General features: G+C 43.5%; 1 protein-coding gene across 2 annotated transcripts in view; it reads right to left on the bottom strand.

Annotated features, from left to right (window-relative positions):
• The window catches only part of LOC126100168 (protein diaphanous), a 345883-nt gene that overhangs the window by 160577 nt on the left and 167602 nt on the right, over positions 1–17704 (bottom strand). Inside the window, exon 1 of one of the 2 annotated variants that reach the window (XM_049910718.1) lies at positions 16678–16724. The exons of the other annotated variant lie outside the window; for it this stretch is intronic. Coding sequence (XP_049766675.1) covers positions 16678–16686 — 9 coding nt within the window. The 5' untranslated portion in view covers positions 16687–16724. Of the gene's footprint in view, positions 1–16677; positions 16725–17704 lie in introns of those variants that run through there. 2 annotated transcript variants of the gene reach the window in all.

Genomic DNA, 17704 nt, shown 5'->3' with positions numbered 1-17704 from the left:
TGAGCTCAAACAAAAACAAATCAGGCCATGCCTCTATATCAAGACATACCAGCAGTAGCGATCCTTCTATAACGGAATATGCGCTAAGCTGAATCCTTGTTACAGATTACAATATCTACTTGGAACTGGAATTCGAAGCTGCAGATATGTCATTCGCGGCCAGTACGCTACTAGGTCATCCGAGGGCGCTTCCACCTGCCAACGGTCCAAATCAAAGCGTCAAACCGAGAAAAGGTAGAGCACAGAATTAAGGCTCGCGTCTGGGAGGAACAGAATTCTGAAACAAAATGACCATTCATTCACACTTAGGCTTTAGGCTCGTTGTCGATGGAGTGTTAAACCGAAGGAATGCGAAAGATGGACAACATTCTTTTACCAGACTCAGGGTTTTCAGTCTGTTATTATTACGCATATATGTTTTCTCTTGTGTCATCCCAGCAAGGGTTGTGATGTTTCTTGAGCTCTTGTGGTATATTACGTTTGGATGCACCGATGATGACTCTCACAAATCTCTCTTAGATTTCTACTTTTGTGGCTCTCCATCTTAAGTAGCTGTAACTACCTGAGAATATTGATCCCAATTGCCTTGCCCGAAATTTCATCTTGGCGTGTTAATGGAACTTGTAATAGGTATCTCAAACTCTGCATTGATCTTTGCGGGGCGGTGCTAGTTTCTTGCGAAGATTTCTAGACATTTCTAGTATGGTTCAAAGGAAGTGTGTTTTCATCAGTGGAGAGAAAGCACAGGTTAGTACTGGTATGAGTGTGCCATCTAGCAGATCGAAAGGTTTTCATTTCTTTGACGTCAAAATTAAGATAAAGAGTTTTTCTCCTTCTATCCATTTTACTAATTTCTCTCCATTTTCATCATTGTTTTTATAACGCCATGTTGCGTGACAGCTGTTGAAATCGTGTAAATATATACGCGACTGAGGTACAGAAGCTAAGACTGGAGTGGGCCACTTGACGGTCTGTCGTTTGTAGACTGAAACAGCAGTTACGCCACTCAGCTCCAGAGTGATAACTCAAATGCCACTGATCTCCTGGCTATTTCTTACATATATAATAGAACCATGTACTGGTGAACATTTTGTATCCGGCAACCTAACCCTTTGTTACATTTTCTTAATGCAGATGGGATTCTTTGAGACCTATTATGTCGGTGTTCTTATCAATGGCCAATTTCCTTAGATAGTCATATTTGCCTATTTATTGTCCTACAATAACCTGTAAAATATGAATACTTGGTCCAAAATTCTGCGTCATCTTGTTTTGGCTCCGAGGAGAGGGTTTGTTGCAGTTCGTTTGCTTGTGCTGTTTTCTTCAATAGCCGTGCGAAATCTTTGATCTAGTATGGTTGGCGGCGGTAACTGAACCGTGGCTTTGTTACCATTCGTAATTCCATTATTGACAATTTAGAGTACTGCTGAAACCGTATTCAAAATTATCAGCAAAGGAATTACGGATGGTAACAAAGTCACCGGTTATGACTCCCTTATCCTCAGCTACAATTACGCCATCTACTTGACGTAGTGTTTGTCTTTGCAAACCTGTTTCTTAGACGTTCCGCTAACAGGTTCCACTAATATAACACTGTATTAAGGAACGACGCTTAACGAAGTCTCATTTTCATGAGACCAAAACATGATAAGCGGGACAGGAGTGCTAATATCACCGTCAAAACAGCACGCCACTCGCTGATTATGTAACTGCACTGGACCAACAGCGGATGTTACGGAGCTTCCGCCACGAGCCACCAGATCGCGGTACAGTAGAATGCTGTATTAAAGCTCTGATGTTGTGTCGGAGATGGGAAGCGATTCGTTCAGCTGAGAGCAGAACTGCATCGGCGAGCTCCCCTTAACACAAATGTTTACTGGGAAGCTGTACAAATGTGTAACAACACTCCACATATTCATACCGGTTTCAGACCAGCTTAAGGCCTACTGAATACATAGAGACATCAGAAATCTTATAATCAGACAAATGTCCACATATACCGCACCAAATCACCGTATGGACTTGGACGTTGCAAAAACCTTCATCACGTGGGAAATCACAACCACGTACAAATGCCTGATTTCTCTTATTTTGTGGTATAAGCATGGCAAGCGCTAGCAAAAAGTGTTCACGTCTCGCTGTTGACATTTTTAAGTTAACTGACGAAGAGAAGCACATGGGAAAAGGGACAGGATATTCTTCTAATGGACCGAAATATTACAGGTCGAATACGTTTGAACAACGGAAAGAAGAATATCACACGGTGGTGAAAAGAATTTCCACATAAGCGGCAGAGGTAGTAGACGCTGAAAACTGAGTAAATGTCCTACGGGTGAATTACATCAATGCGCTTTGAAAGAACTGTTTATCCGAAATTGCAAACGGTAAAAAGGAAACGGCACTTCCGTGGTACGTTCGTATCATGCTGTTGCAAAGTTGGATTTTAGGAGAACGGCAAAGAAAGCATGACAAAAATTAATTAGCCTGAGTAAGCCCGCTTTGGAAGGTGCTAAAATCGACTATCGTTCAAGTGCGAAGGTAAAAACATAGCTGTCAGAACGTACTTCGACGATAAAGTACACTACCAGAGTTAAGATACAACTTATTTTTATTCAAGTGTGTTCACGGCGCAACTTTTCGGGTTAAACCTCCGACAGGAGCTTGTCCCCGAATCTCGCAAATAATTTTTTGTTGTCACACTACAGCTACAGCTTCTCTTGAGATTTTTCTGTTGTTAGGTTAAATAGACACTGCTAAAAGTGGGAAACTAATGGGTGCTTACTAGACAGACACGTGCTTCGAAGACGACCAATCTAAAAATAGAGAAATGTAAAATTTCACGTGCTCAAGCGAAGAGCTGACATTATCGTTCGTAGATAATCGACGAGTAAACGTTTCATGGCAACAGATGACTAAGATATGAGATATCGGCATAAAAAATAACTGTACGGACACCAGCAGGGCAAATTCAATAAACTGATAATAGATGCATCTGTATCTTGTGGGACAATGGGCATTATCACGCAAAAATTAATTATAGATCCAATCCTACAGTTGTGTTCACGCTTTTAGAGAGGTTTCTATCAGCTACTAGGCGAACGCCGGACGCAAAAATGCCCATGCAAATATTCCCAATAGAAAATCCTTCTACATTACTCCCAGCCAGCTGGAATGTTTGGCTAAAACGTAAGTTCTTCAAGTGCCCGCCATACTCGCACGTGGAGAGAATGAAAACGAATATATATCACCATGCAGTTAAAGCACTTGTTAGTCATAATACTCTGGTAGCCGAGTTGTGTGTGCATCGGTGTCTCAGGATTTGAACTCAAGTATTTTACACTTTTGTAGATACTCCATATCTCACTTTCAGTTAATGATCCCCTGGTGTTCATCGAATAAATAATCTTTCATAAGCACAGGTCCAGATTAAGGTACAAGCGAGGCACAGAGCTGGGCAGGGCGCCAGAGAAGCACAAGTACAATATTTGCGCACAGGTTGTAATTATTAGCGAAAACTGCCACAGGTTACAGAGGAATGTCTACGTAGTACTGTTTATAAACGTAAGAAGAACTCATATCCATGATCATAACTAAGGAAAGACAACTAAACTCTAAGGGAGGGGACAAAATGATATGTCCCTTGTGTGGAAAAATGTTTTCGAACCGTGCCTGCATACGCAGCACATTTTGGGGACACCCGGCACATGTGAATTGGAAATGGACATAAAGAAGGAAGGAAGGCTGCACTCCTTGTACGACCCTAGCCGCAGCGATGTTAAGAGTACGTGGAGCGACTGGCAGATGTCCAAACGTAGGCAACACAAGTGGGCCAGAATGTCAGGGAACGGCCCGGCAAATCGAGGAACCAACGGTCGCTCGCCCCGGGCTGTTCGCCAGCATCTGTGCGTTGACCACGAGAGCTCCAAGTGGTCCGCACAGTTCCTCATGGACAGGTGCCCACGCCCTCGCTGACAACTTGACAACTCTGCCAGAGAGAAGCGCTGAAAAAGGATGCCCACTTTTGACAACATTATTCGTGTATACATGACGCAAAATGCTACAGAGAGTCAGCGATCGGTTTTGGAAATATTGTCTGACCTTATATAACAAAACATCCAGTTGGAATAGTGTGACTTACGTCTCCTAAGTAATTACGAACACGTGTAATGGACTACGACATTTCTTTTTATTTAAGTACTTTCCATCTCTAATCATGCAGTGGGTAATAGAGTGTAACGAGATCCAGATTTTTTTTTTTTTATTTGTGGTAAGTTCCTATGGGACCAAATTGCTGAGGTCATCGATCCCTAGGCTTACATACCACTTAACCTAAATTTAACTTACGCTAGCGCTAAGGACAACACACACACACACACACACACACACACACACACACTCACGCCCGAGGAAGGGCTCTAACCTCCGCGCGAACCGTGGCAAGGCGCCTGAGACCGCCCGGATGACGCGCGCGGCCGAGGTCCAGATCAGTAGGCGTTAGCTATCGAAGACGCAAATCAGTATCAACTGATACGATATTCGACGATAATCAAACATCAGATCAAAGGAAACTAACCTGTTGTCAACGCTGGGTGACATCGGAAATTTATGTTAACAACCGTTTATAACGCAGTTTCGCGAATACACATAGAGCTCTCTCCTCATTAATTTTCATTGTATCATTGTACCACTGTTAGTTCTTTGTGCATTTCCTGCTACAAGTCCACAGCAGATTAATCATTTGTCCCAAGCAGTTAAGTTCCGCATTCAATTATGCGATGTTTTCTAATTTTGATTATCTATTAATCTTGCAGTTACACGCTGAAAGTTCTTTATAATCGGCGTCCTCTTATGTTTCGTATTCAGGAAAAAAGGTCTTCCAGAAATACAATATGAAACGTCTGGGACTTAGCATGAGTTGGAAGGGCGTTGATGAATGGGGTGCAAAGCCATAAGCATGAATGAAATTTTCGAAGTTGAGCGGAGTGTGTGGTGTAATAGAGGCTTTGCATTGTCCCGACAGATGAAACCAGACAGACTCGAAACTGCACCTTTGGCGTTCGCTGACGACGTCATATCAATTGAGCGCTAGAACGTTGTCCGAGAAACGCAAATATGCAAATTCATTTCCTTTCAGCACACCGTTTGAATGTGGCACGAAAGTTCAATCAATGAATACGTCATATACAACACCTGTTTTCAAAGATCACTTATAAGCAATAACTGTATTACAAACGAAGGTAAAAAAGAAGTTTTTTCACCAGAGGGAACTGTTCGGTCTGTCCTACTATTTATCGTATATCCGACAAAGATATATCATGCCGATAAGACCATCAAGAGCCGTAACGAACGCTGTGTCTTATTCTGTCGCAAGCGATAAATTTAGAACAGGAAAGCTGGTTTTCCTTCGACGCAACTAGTTCCTACATGGAAAGTTTATAGCTAGTTGCCAAGCACACTGAAAGCAAGCTTACAGAGACTGCTGCTATTAGCAGTTCATACGTCGAAGCTCACTTCACAGCTAGTCTCAGTCTCTCCAAATTAAGTGATTTGCATCCCAAAGACGAACCACATCGACTTGATCGTCGGGAACAGTTAATACACCGCATATAACAATTGTGTGTGTTGACTCTACGTTGCAGACCGTTCAGAAGTGTGCTGGTCGACTTCCAGTTTCCGACTGCATCTGACGGCGAGACAGCTGGATTTCATTGCTGTTATGCTCCATCAAATAACGTTCGGTAACTGCAAGCGACTAAGCTCAACAGGACCCTCCTACACACGGACAGATGGCTTAGATAACTTATTATGACCTATGTAGTAGAAGTGAGTAATGTATCGACCGATACACGTTACAGTACTTTGAGGACTAACCTTCAACCCCACAGACTGTTCGAGAAGAAGAAGAGAAAGTTGTTCCATGCTACGTACGATTGGCTTACTTATCATGCATAAGTGTCAAATGTAAAGGATCACGGGATGTCAGTTTCCTGAAACACACAACAAATGAATTCTAGTGTGTTTAAAGATAATTAGAAGTGGAGTAATAGGATGGATAGGAAATGATAACGAAGGAAATCGGTCATTTCATTTTCAAGGGAACCATTTCAAATATTGCCTTATTCGATTCAGAGTGACCACAAAAAGCCTCAGTCTGGGCGAGGACTTGAACCCGGTTCCTCCTGAATGCCTTAATCACTGAGCAATTTCGCTTGGTGACTCTTGATCAAACAAAGGTCCTTAGCGACCGTATCGCCAATTGCGGTCCGTAATCTCAAACATACTTTGGTGTGAATAAGTAATAGGGTTAAAAATTATGTTTGGTCACTACGAAAAAATATACTGGTGCTTGACAAGTTACTCATTTTTAATACACAACAGATGGTTATTAAGAAATAATTCCACCTACATCCTGAGTCTACCCAAGCACTGAGAGGATTTACAAATTTAGAATTTAATGTCGACGTTAGGAGATTAGAAAATAAAAGAAGGACAAGGTTTCAAGATTAACACGCAATGTACTAGCTTAGGAGACAGGAAGGTGAACCAGACTCGGACCGAATCCGCGCGATGGTCTAGTGACCCTGGTACCACGGTCAGTCCAAGTGGGGTTTTTTAAGCATTTTGCCCACACCCGTTTAGGCAAATTCTGGGCTAGCCCTCAATCGCTGCCTCAGAAGCACTGTAGTCACGCGTTAGCTGAAGATCGTCCCTATGGTCGAGCATGCAGCATACCATTCCCGCGTCGCATCGAAAGATCAGAGATGCCCGTCTGTGAAATGGCATAAGCTGTTGATAGGCTTGAGATACGAAGAGTTTTGAATGGTGCAAATCGTGTGCTTCTAACCATTCTTGCACCAGGCATACCTTTTCATCGACCTCTTGACAGAAGACATTACTGAAGGATCGTGCAACATTATTGGATGCAGCCAATGCGCAAAAGGAATTCAGATACTGGAATAAATTATGCGTCCCTCTTCAGGTCAAGGTTAAGTTCTAGAGCTCTTTATACATAAAAAAGTATCTTTAGGATCATAGTTAACTTGTGCGCCATACGAATAACGTCGCTAGTCAGCAAAGGACACAGAGACATCGTGTAGGATTAATAACAGCCTCTCAAAGGCTGACAACAACGTTTGCATCCCTGAAGAATTAAAAATATCCACGAAACGAACTAACAGAGCAACGTAAATTGCAAACGTCTCATCTGTATTGAATGGTAGTAGGCATTTCGCACAGAGATCCGTAACCGAAAATATTTACGGAGCAACCGAAATTCACTGACAATCACGTTGAAACAAGGAAGCTGGGCACACGGAACAGCATGAGCTCTTGTCAGCTGTCACGGTGGAAGGCAAGAGCGGGTGACGTCAAGGCGCGCTCCGGCGCGGAAAGATGACGTGCGTCGAGAAATCGGAAAGCGAGGGCCGTGAGGGAGCGTGCAGAACTTGCTGCTCCATGGCGGTCCGGCGATGGAAAAAGGAAACATTCATCCCCTCTCACGGCAGAACTGAAAGCCTGACGTTCTTAATGAAAAACCGTTGGTGTCATCTGGTGCACGTATCAAACGGTGACATTAGTAAACGCTTCGGGACTGTGAAAACACATGGAAACAAAGGGCACCAAATACGGTGGTTCGGATATATGCGACGTCCACAAGATAGGCTATTATACAATGGAGATCGATGGCAGAGTTTAGCAGACATGTTACAAGGCTGCTTGAGGGCTGGGAAAGTTAAATCCGACATGGCACAATACCGTGCCAAATGGAGACAACCAGTGTATGTGGCGGGAAAAATGCTAAAGAAAAGGATAAATAGTTTTTGGTCATCCTTTGTAAAAAAAATGTAGTACAGTACATCAACTTTCCATTTATTGCACAAATTTCCAACGATTAATTTTTCGTCGCTAGAGTTCACGTCATGTACTCATTTCTGACATCATGGTAGCCTTTAATTGTGAAACTACTCATTCATAAATTCCGTTGTAGTAATTTCGAGTTCGACAGTCAAAGGTGATCTTATTATCCTTTTAAAAAATTAGAGCAATCGCTTATCAATTAATCGTGGCCGTACAAATGGTGACTATGCTTACGTTTAGTATATTTTCACTCGATTTATCTCTAAACGGCTTCCAGTAAACACAATACGCCTTATACCAACAACCATGACATGGTCTTTGGCACAACAGATGGAGATGAGCATACATTTACTTCGCTAAAACATAGAATTTAATGGGATGCCTACTGTAACCGAAATGTTCAATAATTAAGGAAAGTCATTAAGCATCAATACTAACGATGGCAGTGTCGCCAGAGATTCCAAAAGTACTACTTTTAAAGTGACGGTATGTCTTTCAACTATTCGAAATCGAAGAGAATCTCCAATTAATTTCCGAAATAATAACAAGAACCTTAGAGAGTAAAACATCAAAACAGAAACAACTAGAATTTTATAAAATTATGGCTATTCCATCATTCATGTATGGTCCTGAAACACGAAACATTCATGACCAGGAAGAAAACTAAATTCAAGTAGCAGACATAAAATTTCCAAAGATTTTGACAAAATTAACCTATTTGATAACGTACCAAATAACGACATAATGGACGAACTAAATGTGAAACTAGTGCTAAATTTGAATTCAGCGAATGAGTGATGTTGGCTAAAACACTGGAACACAGGATGCAGGGGGAAAGGCAGGCTAACAACTCCCCCAACACTCAGACATGTAGGCATACCACGCGAGTAGTAGAGTGAGTTACAGTTAGTCTCTTGGTAAGCGTTTGGTGTCTTTCAAGACGTTAATTTCTGAATTTCATAATTTATCAAGAGTTGTGCGAATGAAATAGACAAACAATAAATAAACAAACAAAATTCCTAAACGTAACAAATTTTCTTACCAGAATTATCGAGACAAACAATTTTTAACTGTCTTGAAGTCTGAAAATTAACGCATATCTACGACTTGAGCGGAACTGTTGCACATTACCAACTCTATCGTACGTCGCATAGTCGGTGTGTTAGCTGGTCAAGGGTGACAACAATCATTTATCACAAAGATTACGACTAAATGTTCTTTTTAGTAAAACAGAGTGCACTCGGTATTAGACCCGCCAGGGTAGCCGAGAGCGCTAACGCGCTGCTTCCTGGGCTCGGGTAGGCGCGCCGGCCCCAGATCGAATCCGGCCGGCGGATTAACGACGGCGGCCGGTGTGCCGGCCAGCCCGGATGTGGTTTTTAGGCGGTTTTCCACATCCTCCTAGGTGAATACCGGGCTGGTCCCCACGTCCCACCTAAGTTACACGACTCGCAGACATTTGAAACGCATTCACACTATTTCACGATTTACACTAGACGCAGACAACTGGGGTACACTAATTCCGTCCCAGGGGGCATGGGGTGGCGGCAGGAAGGGCATCCGGCCACCCCTTCAAAAATTAACATGCCAAATCCGTACTTAACCCTGCCGACCCTGCGCACAATGCGCGAAAAGGCAGTAGTAAAAGAAAGAAAGAGTGCGCTCGGTATTACTGACACAGGGGCAGTTACGCAAGGACGGTTTAAGGTCCATACGACACACGCGACCGCTTTTGCACGCCACACTAAGAGGGGCACCAGAGACAGTCAAGTGCAACGTTTGTAAACGGTGTCCATCACATTTAGTAGCGAAAACTGACACATGTGGAAGTATACGAGGACAATGTGGGGTGGGGGTGGGCGCCAAATGGTAAGTCAGATTGTGAGAAAAACTCTCTCGTCTTGGGCGTTATACGTAGGCGATTTGCAAGACATATTCGCGCGATCATCAGAAAATTTATCATTCCCGTCTGAAGAGTGACCAGCGACAACATGAAAAAAACTAGTGCAACACTACGCGTACAACGAATATGCACTGTCGATCTGCAGGAACAATAAGCATCGTCAATGTGTTTCATTTAAGTTACTCATAAATTTATTTGTAACAACGTATTTTCTGCGTGTGCTCGATCAGCAAGTAACAGTAGCTGGCTAGCAAAGCCCTGTTCAGGCGACATAGAAGTCAAATATGTTACAGGCGTGATTACGCCACATTATGATCCTGATGACGGAGAAAAAAAGACAACTATTTCGTTTCCGAGTTAAGCAGTTAGTCTAAAGAGCAGGTGGCAGACTGCATTTGTTTATCGCCGAATTAATAGAGGGTTTCCCCAGGGGGGGACAGTCGATATTTAGTGATATGACAAGAGTGATTATTCGAAGCAAAAAAGTCTAATAAACAGGCCCTAAAATCCATGCCTTAAGAGCTATGAGCGCTTCTTACTTCGATTCTGTAAAACAAATGTCTTCTACCGCTAGCTCTTTGCTTTTCCATCTTTTGATAGAAGGCAGTGTGGAACAAAAAAGATAACATGGGGTCTAAAATGCACACCGTAAGAGCTAAGAGCACATGTTCAGTAGAAGAGATGGGATTCACAGTAGCGAAGATGAACAAGTGCTCACAACTCTTAAGGTATGCATTTTAGAGCCCATGCTTACTAGGCTCTTTGCTACGAATGAGCGTTCTCATCACCCCCTGGATAGACCACTCCTGCTGGGACACCTTATAAATTTTTAATTTCCTCGATTCATTATGGTGCGTACTTCAGAACATTTTCTTTAAAAAAAATGGTTCAAATGGCTCTGAGCACTATGGGACTTAACATCTATGGTCATCAGTCCCCTAGAACTTAGAACTACTTAAACCTAACTAACCTAAGGACAGCACACAACACCCAGTCATCACGAGGCAGAGAAAATCCCTGACCCCGCCGGGAATCGAACCCGGGAACCCGGGCGTGGGAAGCGAGAACGCTACCGCACGACCACGAGCTGCGGACATTTTCTTTAAAACCAGTTGTTTTCTCCAATATCACAATTCTAGTTCTGGACTGAGAGATGGAGAGAAATAAATGATCTGATGATGAGCTTGCCGCTTGAATAAGAAGATATTTTTTTATCCAATGCAGTAAATCTCAACTCGTTGCTACTTCTGTCTGAACTATGATCTGTAGTTTGTTCACAACGTCCTGAACGGGCACTCCCTAGTCTTGGATTGGCTAAAGGTGACAGAAGTCGACTGACTAAGGGGCAAGAGTGTTTCGTGGCCGGTCGCTGAGAAGGCTGGTGGTCTAAAAATATAATACCTGTGTGTACCACAGCCATACCACAACGGTTACTACTTACGTAGAGCATGAGAAAAGCGCAGCTTGTTATTCTCCCCGTGGTTGTCACTGTGTTGAGCTTCGATAGGTGAAGCTCGCTTCCACTATCAGAAGCATAGGCGCACGGTTAAGAGGAAAGTGCCGTGTGCGCTTGCACAACACTATCAGCGAAATCCTAGCGACGAACATCAACTGTCTTATTGTTACTGTGGTAAATAGGAAAATGCTGGTAAATCAAGCTGTAGCGTCAGCGCCAGCTGACGTCCTAAAAGCTGCTGCGAATTCTCCTGGCGTTCAAATATATACAGAACGAGCAAACTACACGTAGTTTTTTTAACCTAATAGCAGGCATAATCGATAATTGTGCAAGGAAGGAAGGAAGGAAGGAAGGCAGGTGGGACGTGACCACTGTTTCAACACCTGCCGCCGAGATGTCTGGCAGTGAGCAGCGTCGTTACTTGGATAAGCGATCCTTTTAGGCGATGAACAAAACTTGTTTACACCGCAAAGGCGCCGTCAGCGAGCTGCTAGGCCCTTTTCTTGCCTCTGTCCGCGCGGCACGACAGAAGAAACGGCGCCGCACAAGGAGTGTCCAGTCAGCTTCACCGCCGCACGCCCTCCAGTTCTGTCTTGACGGCCAGCGACGCTGTTCACGCACAGCGTGTAGAAACGGCTCGGGTGACGGCATGCATCTATATATTATTATTACTGTGTTAAACCTCGTTCTTTCAGAGATAGTATGCCCTTGCCGTCCTCTGACTTCTTAACTGACAGCTAAATTCAAAATCTAAATTTTGCAAACCACTATGAAGTGCTTGGCAGAAGGCACTAATCACTGTACGAGTTATTCGAAATCCATTCGCGCATGGAGGGCTGGAAGAATGAATGCTTAAATGGCTCTTTACGTGTTCTAATTAGTCTGTCTTCGCGGTCCTTACGGAAACAGTACATGCGGGTTTGTAGCTTATTCCCGGCTAAATACTGATTCTTCAAACTTTGTAACTAGACTTTTGCGCAATAGTCGACGTCTTCTTTAACTGACGGTCTCTCGTGGATCAAACAAACCTGTGACTATTCATGCTGCCCTTTTATCACCCGTTTAATATCCTGATTTAGTCCAACTTGAACGAGTCCCCCCATACTTGGGCAATACTCTTGGTAGGGTCACACTAGCGTTTCGTAAGCAATCTATTTTGTAGCCTGATTGCATTTACCCAGCATCGAACCATTGAACCAAAGTCTGTCACGACGTGCTCATTCCATTTCATATTCGCACAATTACATTGTGATCTATTTGTATGTACTCAAAAGATACTACGCTTTTGCGTCTAGTGTAGAGCACAATTTTACATGCGAAGCAAGTTACCAATCTTTGCAGGACTTTTAGGAATTATCGAGATGTGACTTTTTTTTCAGACAATATTTCATCACAGATAACTGCTTCATCTGCATAAAGTCTCAGGTTACTGTTAATAATATCTGCAAGGTTCTTAATATACAGAATGAAGACACTTCTCTGGGGTATGCCTGAAGTTATATCTACATATTTCGATGGCTTTCGTACAAGGTACAAGGTAACATGCCTTACACAAATTTACAGAATTCGTTTGCTATCTCATATGGTGTAACTTACGCTAGTGGGCATTAGTTGTATGAGCACCCGACGTTTACCGAGGCTACAAACCTCACTGGAGCCGCGCGGGATTAGCCGAGCGGTCTCAGGCGCTGCAGTCATGGACTGTACGGCTGGTCCCGGCGGAGGTTCGAGTCCTACCTCGTGTGTGTGTGTGTGTGTGTGTGTGTGTGTGTGTGTGTGTGTGTGTGTGTGTGTGTGTGTCCTTAGGATAATTTAGGTTAAGCAGTGTGTAAGCTTAAGGACTGATGACCTTAGCAGTTAAGTCCCATAAGATTTCACACCCAGCTCACTGGAACTATTCTTCTCATAAACAAATCATTGCCAGAAGTGAAAGAGGCGATGAGAGATAAAAATATAATAGAATTGACCGCAGCCTCCTAAATAACCGCTGGACTGCGGATGGGTTCTCATTCACTGTACGACACACTTCCGCCGTCCTGATCCGTGCTGCCACACGGCTAGTGAACCGCAGCTGCTACCAGGTAGTGCACTGATTAGTTTCCGGCTTACCGGTAAGTAGAACTTTGCAGCCTACGTGTCACTTGTGTAAACAACTTGTAGTTACTTGTTTCCGCGCGAAAACACCATTTCCGTACCAATCATCAACTTGTCGATAAAACCATTACAGCAGCATTTTCTTATGAGAGTAACGTCGTCGCATCTAGGTTATAATCACAAAAACACAACTTGTTTTGTGATGAAAGGCACTATTTATACATGTTCTTCAGTGCAAATCTTTCTTGCCTTCGGACTGTACGGCAGCCTGATTAATCTGAGAAAAGTTTGAGAGATTATGTCGTAACGGAATTAATGAATGGCTTCTTCCAAGAGAACACTGTGTTGCGGAAGAAGATATAAGTACAACAGAAATTAGCGAAAATGGAGGTGTCTTGGAAAGGCGGTGTTGGGCCTCCTCGCATTTACATTCGAACCACAAATTTCATCACAAATATTCACAAGAGGTTATTAGTATGAGCGTAGATAGCCCCGCATAAATATTAACTTGCCCCGTAATTTCAACCTTCAGCACGTTCTTACACTTCGTAAAGCAACCCCCCCCCCCCCCCCCTTACCCCTTGGGAATACGACTTAGCGGACGGGACAGTTTGTCATTTTCAAATTATCGCGTTTCATTCTCAAAATTCAGAAGGTTAATGAAAGGCCGAATAGTAAATATAGGTAAAAAAAAAAGCGAGCGCCGCGCAAAACTTGAGTCCCGGACCTCTATTTCTCAGTCAGTGCTCTTCCCACTTAGTGATCCTAATAACACTCATGGAACATATTCACGGTTCACGCAACCACAACATTGTTGCAACAGTTCGATCCTCAAAACAGAAGATGCCTTTAGGATAATCACCTTGATCCACATAGCGCAACGATTTCGGCATCAGCCGGCCGAGCGGTTCTAGGCGCTACAGCCTGGAACCGCGCAGCCGCTACGGTCGCAGGTTCGAATCCTGCCCCGGGCATGGATGAGCGTGATGTCCTTAGGTTAGTTAGGTTTAAGTAGTTCTAAGTTCTAGGGAACTGATGACCTTAGAAGTTAAGTTCCATAGTGCTCAGAGCCATTTGAACCATTTTTTTTATTTTTTTATTTCGGCATCAAATTGCTATTTCGGCTCTGTCGTTGGCACGGTACTTGACAGGGACAGATCTTGTAGATATTGTTGCCTAATCCTGTCGTCACAATGGTAAGTGCAGATGAAATTTATTTTGTAACAAAATCGAACGAACTCAATATAAAAATATTATCCCCCCTCCATTTCTCATCCGAGATCATCATAGTTACCATAAGAGGATAATTTTGATTAAAAGACTTTCATTATCTGCCCTAAACATAATTTGGTCCCCTAAGTTATATCCATAACGTCATACTTACGCGGACCGTAAGTATTCCTACAGGGAATAGAAATTATTGGTCAAAAGAATGGCCTTCAACATGTGTTTGAAAATATGTGGAGAACGCGTATACAAAATCTGACAATATTTGAAAAACTGAGAAGACGTCACACTGACATACAAACTACTTCGGCATTCACTTGTCACCGTTTAGGAAAATGCCTCATAAAAATGAAATCCAGATCACCAGACCGGAACATGACCCAAGACTCTCACGAACAGTGTCCAATCTTTTATGATGTCATATTATCATATAAAATAAATGCGGAATCTTAGCGTTTATTTACCCCAGATTCAAAGCTCCCCCCCCCCCCCCCCCACACGTAATAGCTCTCTCATGATCGCGCTTCAGTGACAACACTTGTGGATTTACTCTGATAGTACGACACACACGCACACACACACACACACACACACACACAGCAACATCCTGCGCTCTTCGAACACAACATTCTCGCCAGATCATTTCGCTGCCTGAAAATACGACGGGACTTACAGAATACAAAATTTAACAACCTTCTCTTTTTAAAAAGAGGAACAGACAAGGAAGTTCGGTTACAGCGATTGAAAAAGAGACGTTTTCGTTGCGCTGCTATAACAACTCACGCTAAAATTGTAGATGCAATCATGTAGCGAATACAGCCAAAATCTGGCCGTATCTTCACAGTTCCTTTCAAGTCAATTTGGTTTAATGACTCCGCCACATTTTGCAGAATATACGCAACGACGATGCAACTTTCTACTTATGTAAACAAAGCAAATTACATATTTGCAAGCACGAATCTGCTATGCTTGCGTTTGAGTATTATTCATAGTGTGCAAAATTTAACAGATGATGGATTACCTCAAAACACTTTTTTTACGTAACGGAAATGAGACAAAATCGCTCAGTTATTTCTCTGGAGTTTTAGTTGTTTTAAGTTAGTATCAGCAGGACTTCGAGAGCAGGACAGAATTTTCTGCAGAGCCATATGCATAATTTCGTTTAATATTAGTGGGCGACATAGCTGAGAAATCTCTCGTGTCGTATTTTTTCGGCTTTAGAAATTGTCAGCTAAATATATGAGTATTTCATCAAATCCAACGGTTCACTCTGAGTGTTTAGAATGAAAATATGGAGCTGTTATTGTCGTAACAATAAGCCAGTAGTAAAAAGTACTCAGAATGTAATTGCCTAATCATCATCTTCCCAAGACCCCGACTTTTAGGGTAAGTAAAAGAAAAACTAGTAGTTATCTATAACTCTGCTTTCTTACCCAAACTGGTTTGTTGTTATTAGCTTTACGATCCTTCGAAATTTCTTTTTAAACCCCCCCCCCTCTCCCCCCCCCCCTCTCTCTCTACACACACACACACACACACACACACACACACACACACACACCGTATACTATTATCCCTGTAATTACACACACGCAAGGCGGGAGTCAAGACGACGACCACCGGCTTGCGAGGCACCGACGTTAGCATGAGAAAACGGGCGCCGGCCAACATCGGGACGGAAACGCAATTCGTCGGGCACAGTGCAGCGTCTCATCTATAAATTTTGAACACAGCTCGGTGTCGCTGACATTACTATTCTATGTCAAGACGTCCTATTGAGGGAGCAGACTATTCATTTTACGGATTCACTCATCAATGACTTCTCTTAACACAGACAAGGAGAGATTCCGTAGCAACTGCGAAGATGACATTGGAAACGACGACGATAAAAAAATCACTGGCATCACTAGTACCACAAATCTTGCTGCAAGATATCACTTCCACCACTATTTGTTTGCTGCACAGATCACCACAAACGACAGCTTCGAGACCACTATGAGGATAATGGTAAGTGGATGTAAGCAGCTACAGCAGCATCACCGGGAGATACCATCAGACGCTTCCCGGACGGAGCTGAAGGAGATGGTATCGCAGGCGAGGCGCCTAACCGCTACGAGGTCGCAGTCCTTGGACGACTTACCAGCCACATTGCGGACGCCTCCAGCCGCGGCTTCCTCGCTCGCCGCACGCGGGGGGTGTACTGACGCGGCGTCGCGCACGCTGGAAGCTCAACGCCGGCTGACGTCATCTGGCGACTGCGCACAACGCCACACCGTGCACTACTGAACTCCACAACACGCACTCCTGTCCAACTTCGCTGATGCGTGTCCACCAACCCCTTCCTCTACTATTCGCCAAATAAGCACTCCTACCCCCCCCCCCCCAACTGTACTATTCGTGCCCGTTACCAGTAAATATGGGATGATGCAACGAGGTGGTGCAGTGATTGCGATGGCGGAATCACATTAGGAAAGGGGATGTAACCTCCGTCCGAAAACCGGTAAGACGGCAGGGTGGAAAGCCCTTGGTCCAGAGCTGAAAGACAAAAGCGTTTAATTTAAACATGCGACTGTTTTTCCACGAAGTACCCTTTGTGTGCGTATGTACTACGTCAAAATATTTTCCTGGAAGCAGATTCACGACGTGGAGTCTGGAAGATCTGCGAGATACAAAACTGATCTTATGTCGACAAATTGCCTGTTGATTTCTGCCTCGGGGTTTTCAGCCGACGTTTGCTTGACGATTTTTCTTGTGTTGCCAGCACGAGTGACTGGTATAGTCAAAGCTTCACCCTCCACTGCTAGAGGTGGGGGGGGGGGGGGGGGTAAAGTCGCCCGAGAAATCCAGAACGGAAGCCAACAGGCAGTTTGTCAACAAGTGGGCAATGAAGCCTTAACAATTTTGATATGTCATGGATACAAACTTATCGGCAAAATAGTTTTTTTCTTCCCTCCGGACTTCCCTCCCTTTAAAACTTCTCCGTGGTTTCCGTCACAGCTTGCTCAATGTACAAATTGAATAATACATTGTTGTGAAGCATAAACTTATCTTGCTCGAGTTCGTCATTCTTCTGGCGATAACTCATGTCACTATTCTGCAACCATGACTTATTAAATCACTAGTTCGGTAGTAACCACACCTGTAAATGTAGCTTTAGGTCACTTGAA

The sequence above is a fragment of the Schistocerca cancellata genome, chromosome 9, assembly GCF_023864275.1.
Source record: "Schistocerca cancellata isolate TAMUIC-IGC-003103 chromosome 9, iqSchCanc2.1, whole genome shotgun sequence".
Taxonomy (NCBI): domain Eukaryota; kingdom Metazoa; phylum Arthropoda; class Insecta; order Orthoptera; family Acrididae; genus Schistocerca; species Schistocerca cancellata.
The sequence above is the reverse complement of the archived record's forward strand: the minus strand, read 5'-3'. Positions and strand labels throughout refer to the sequence as shown.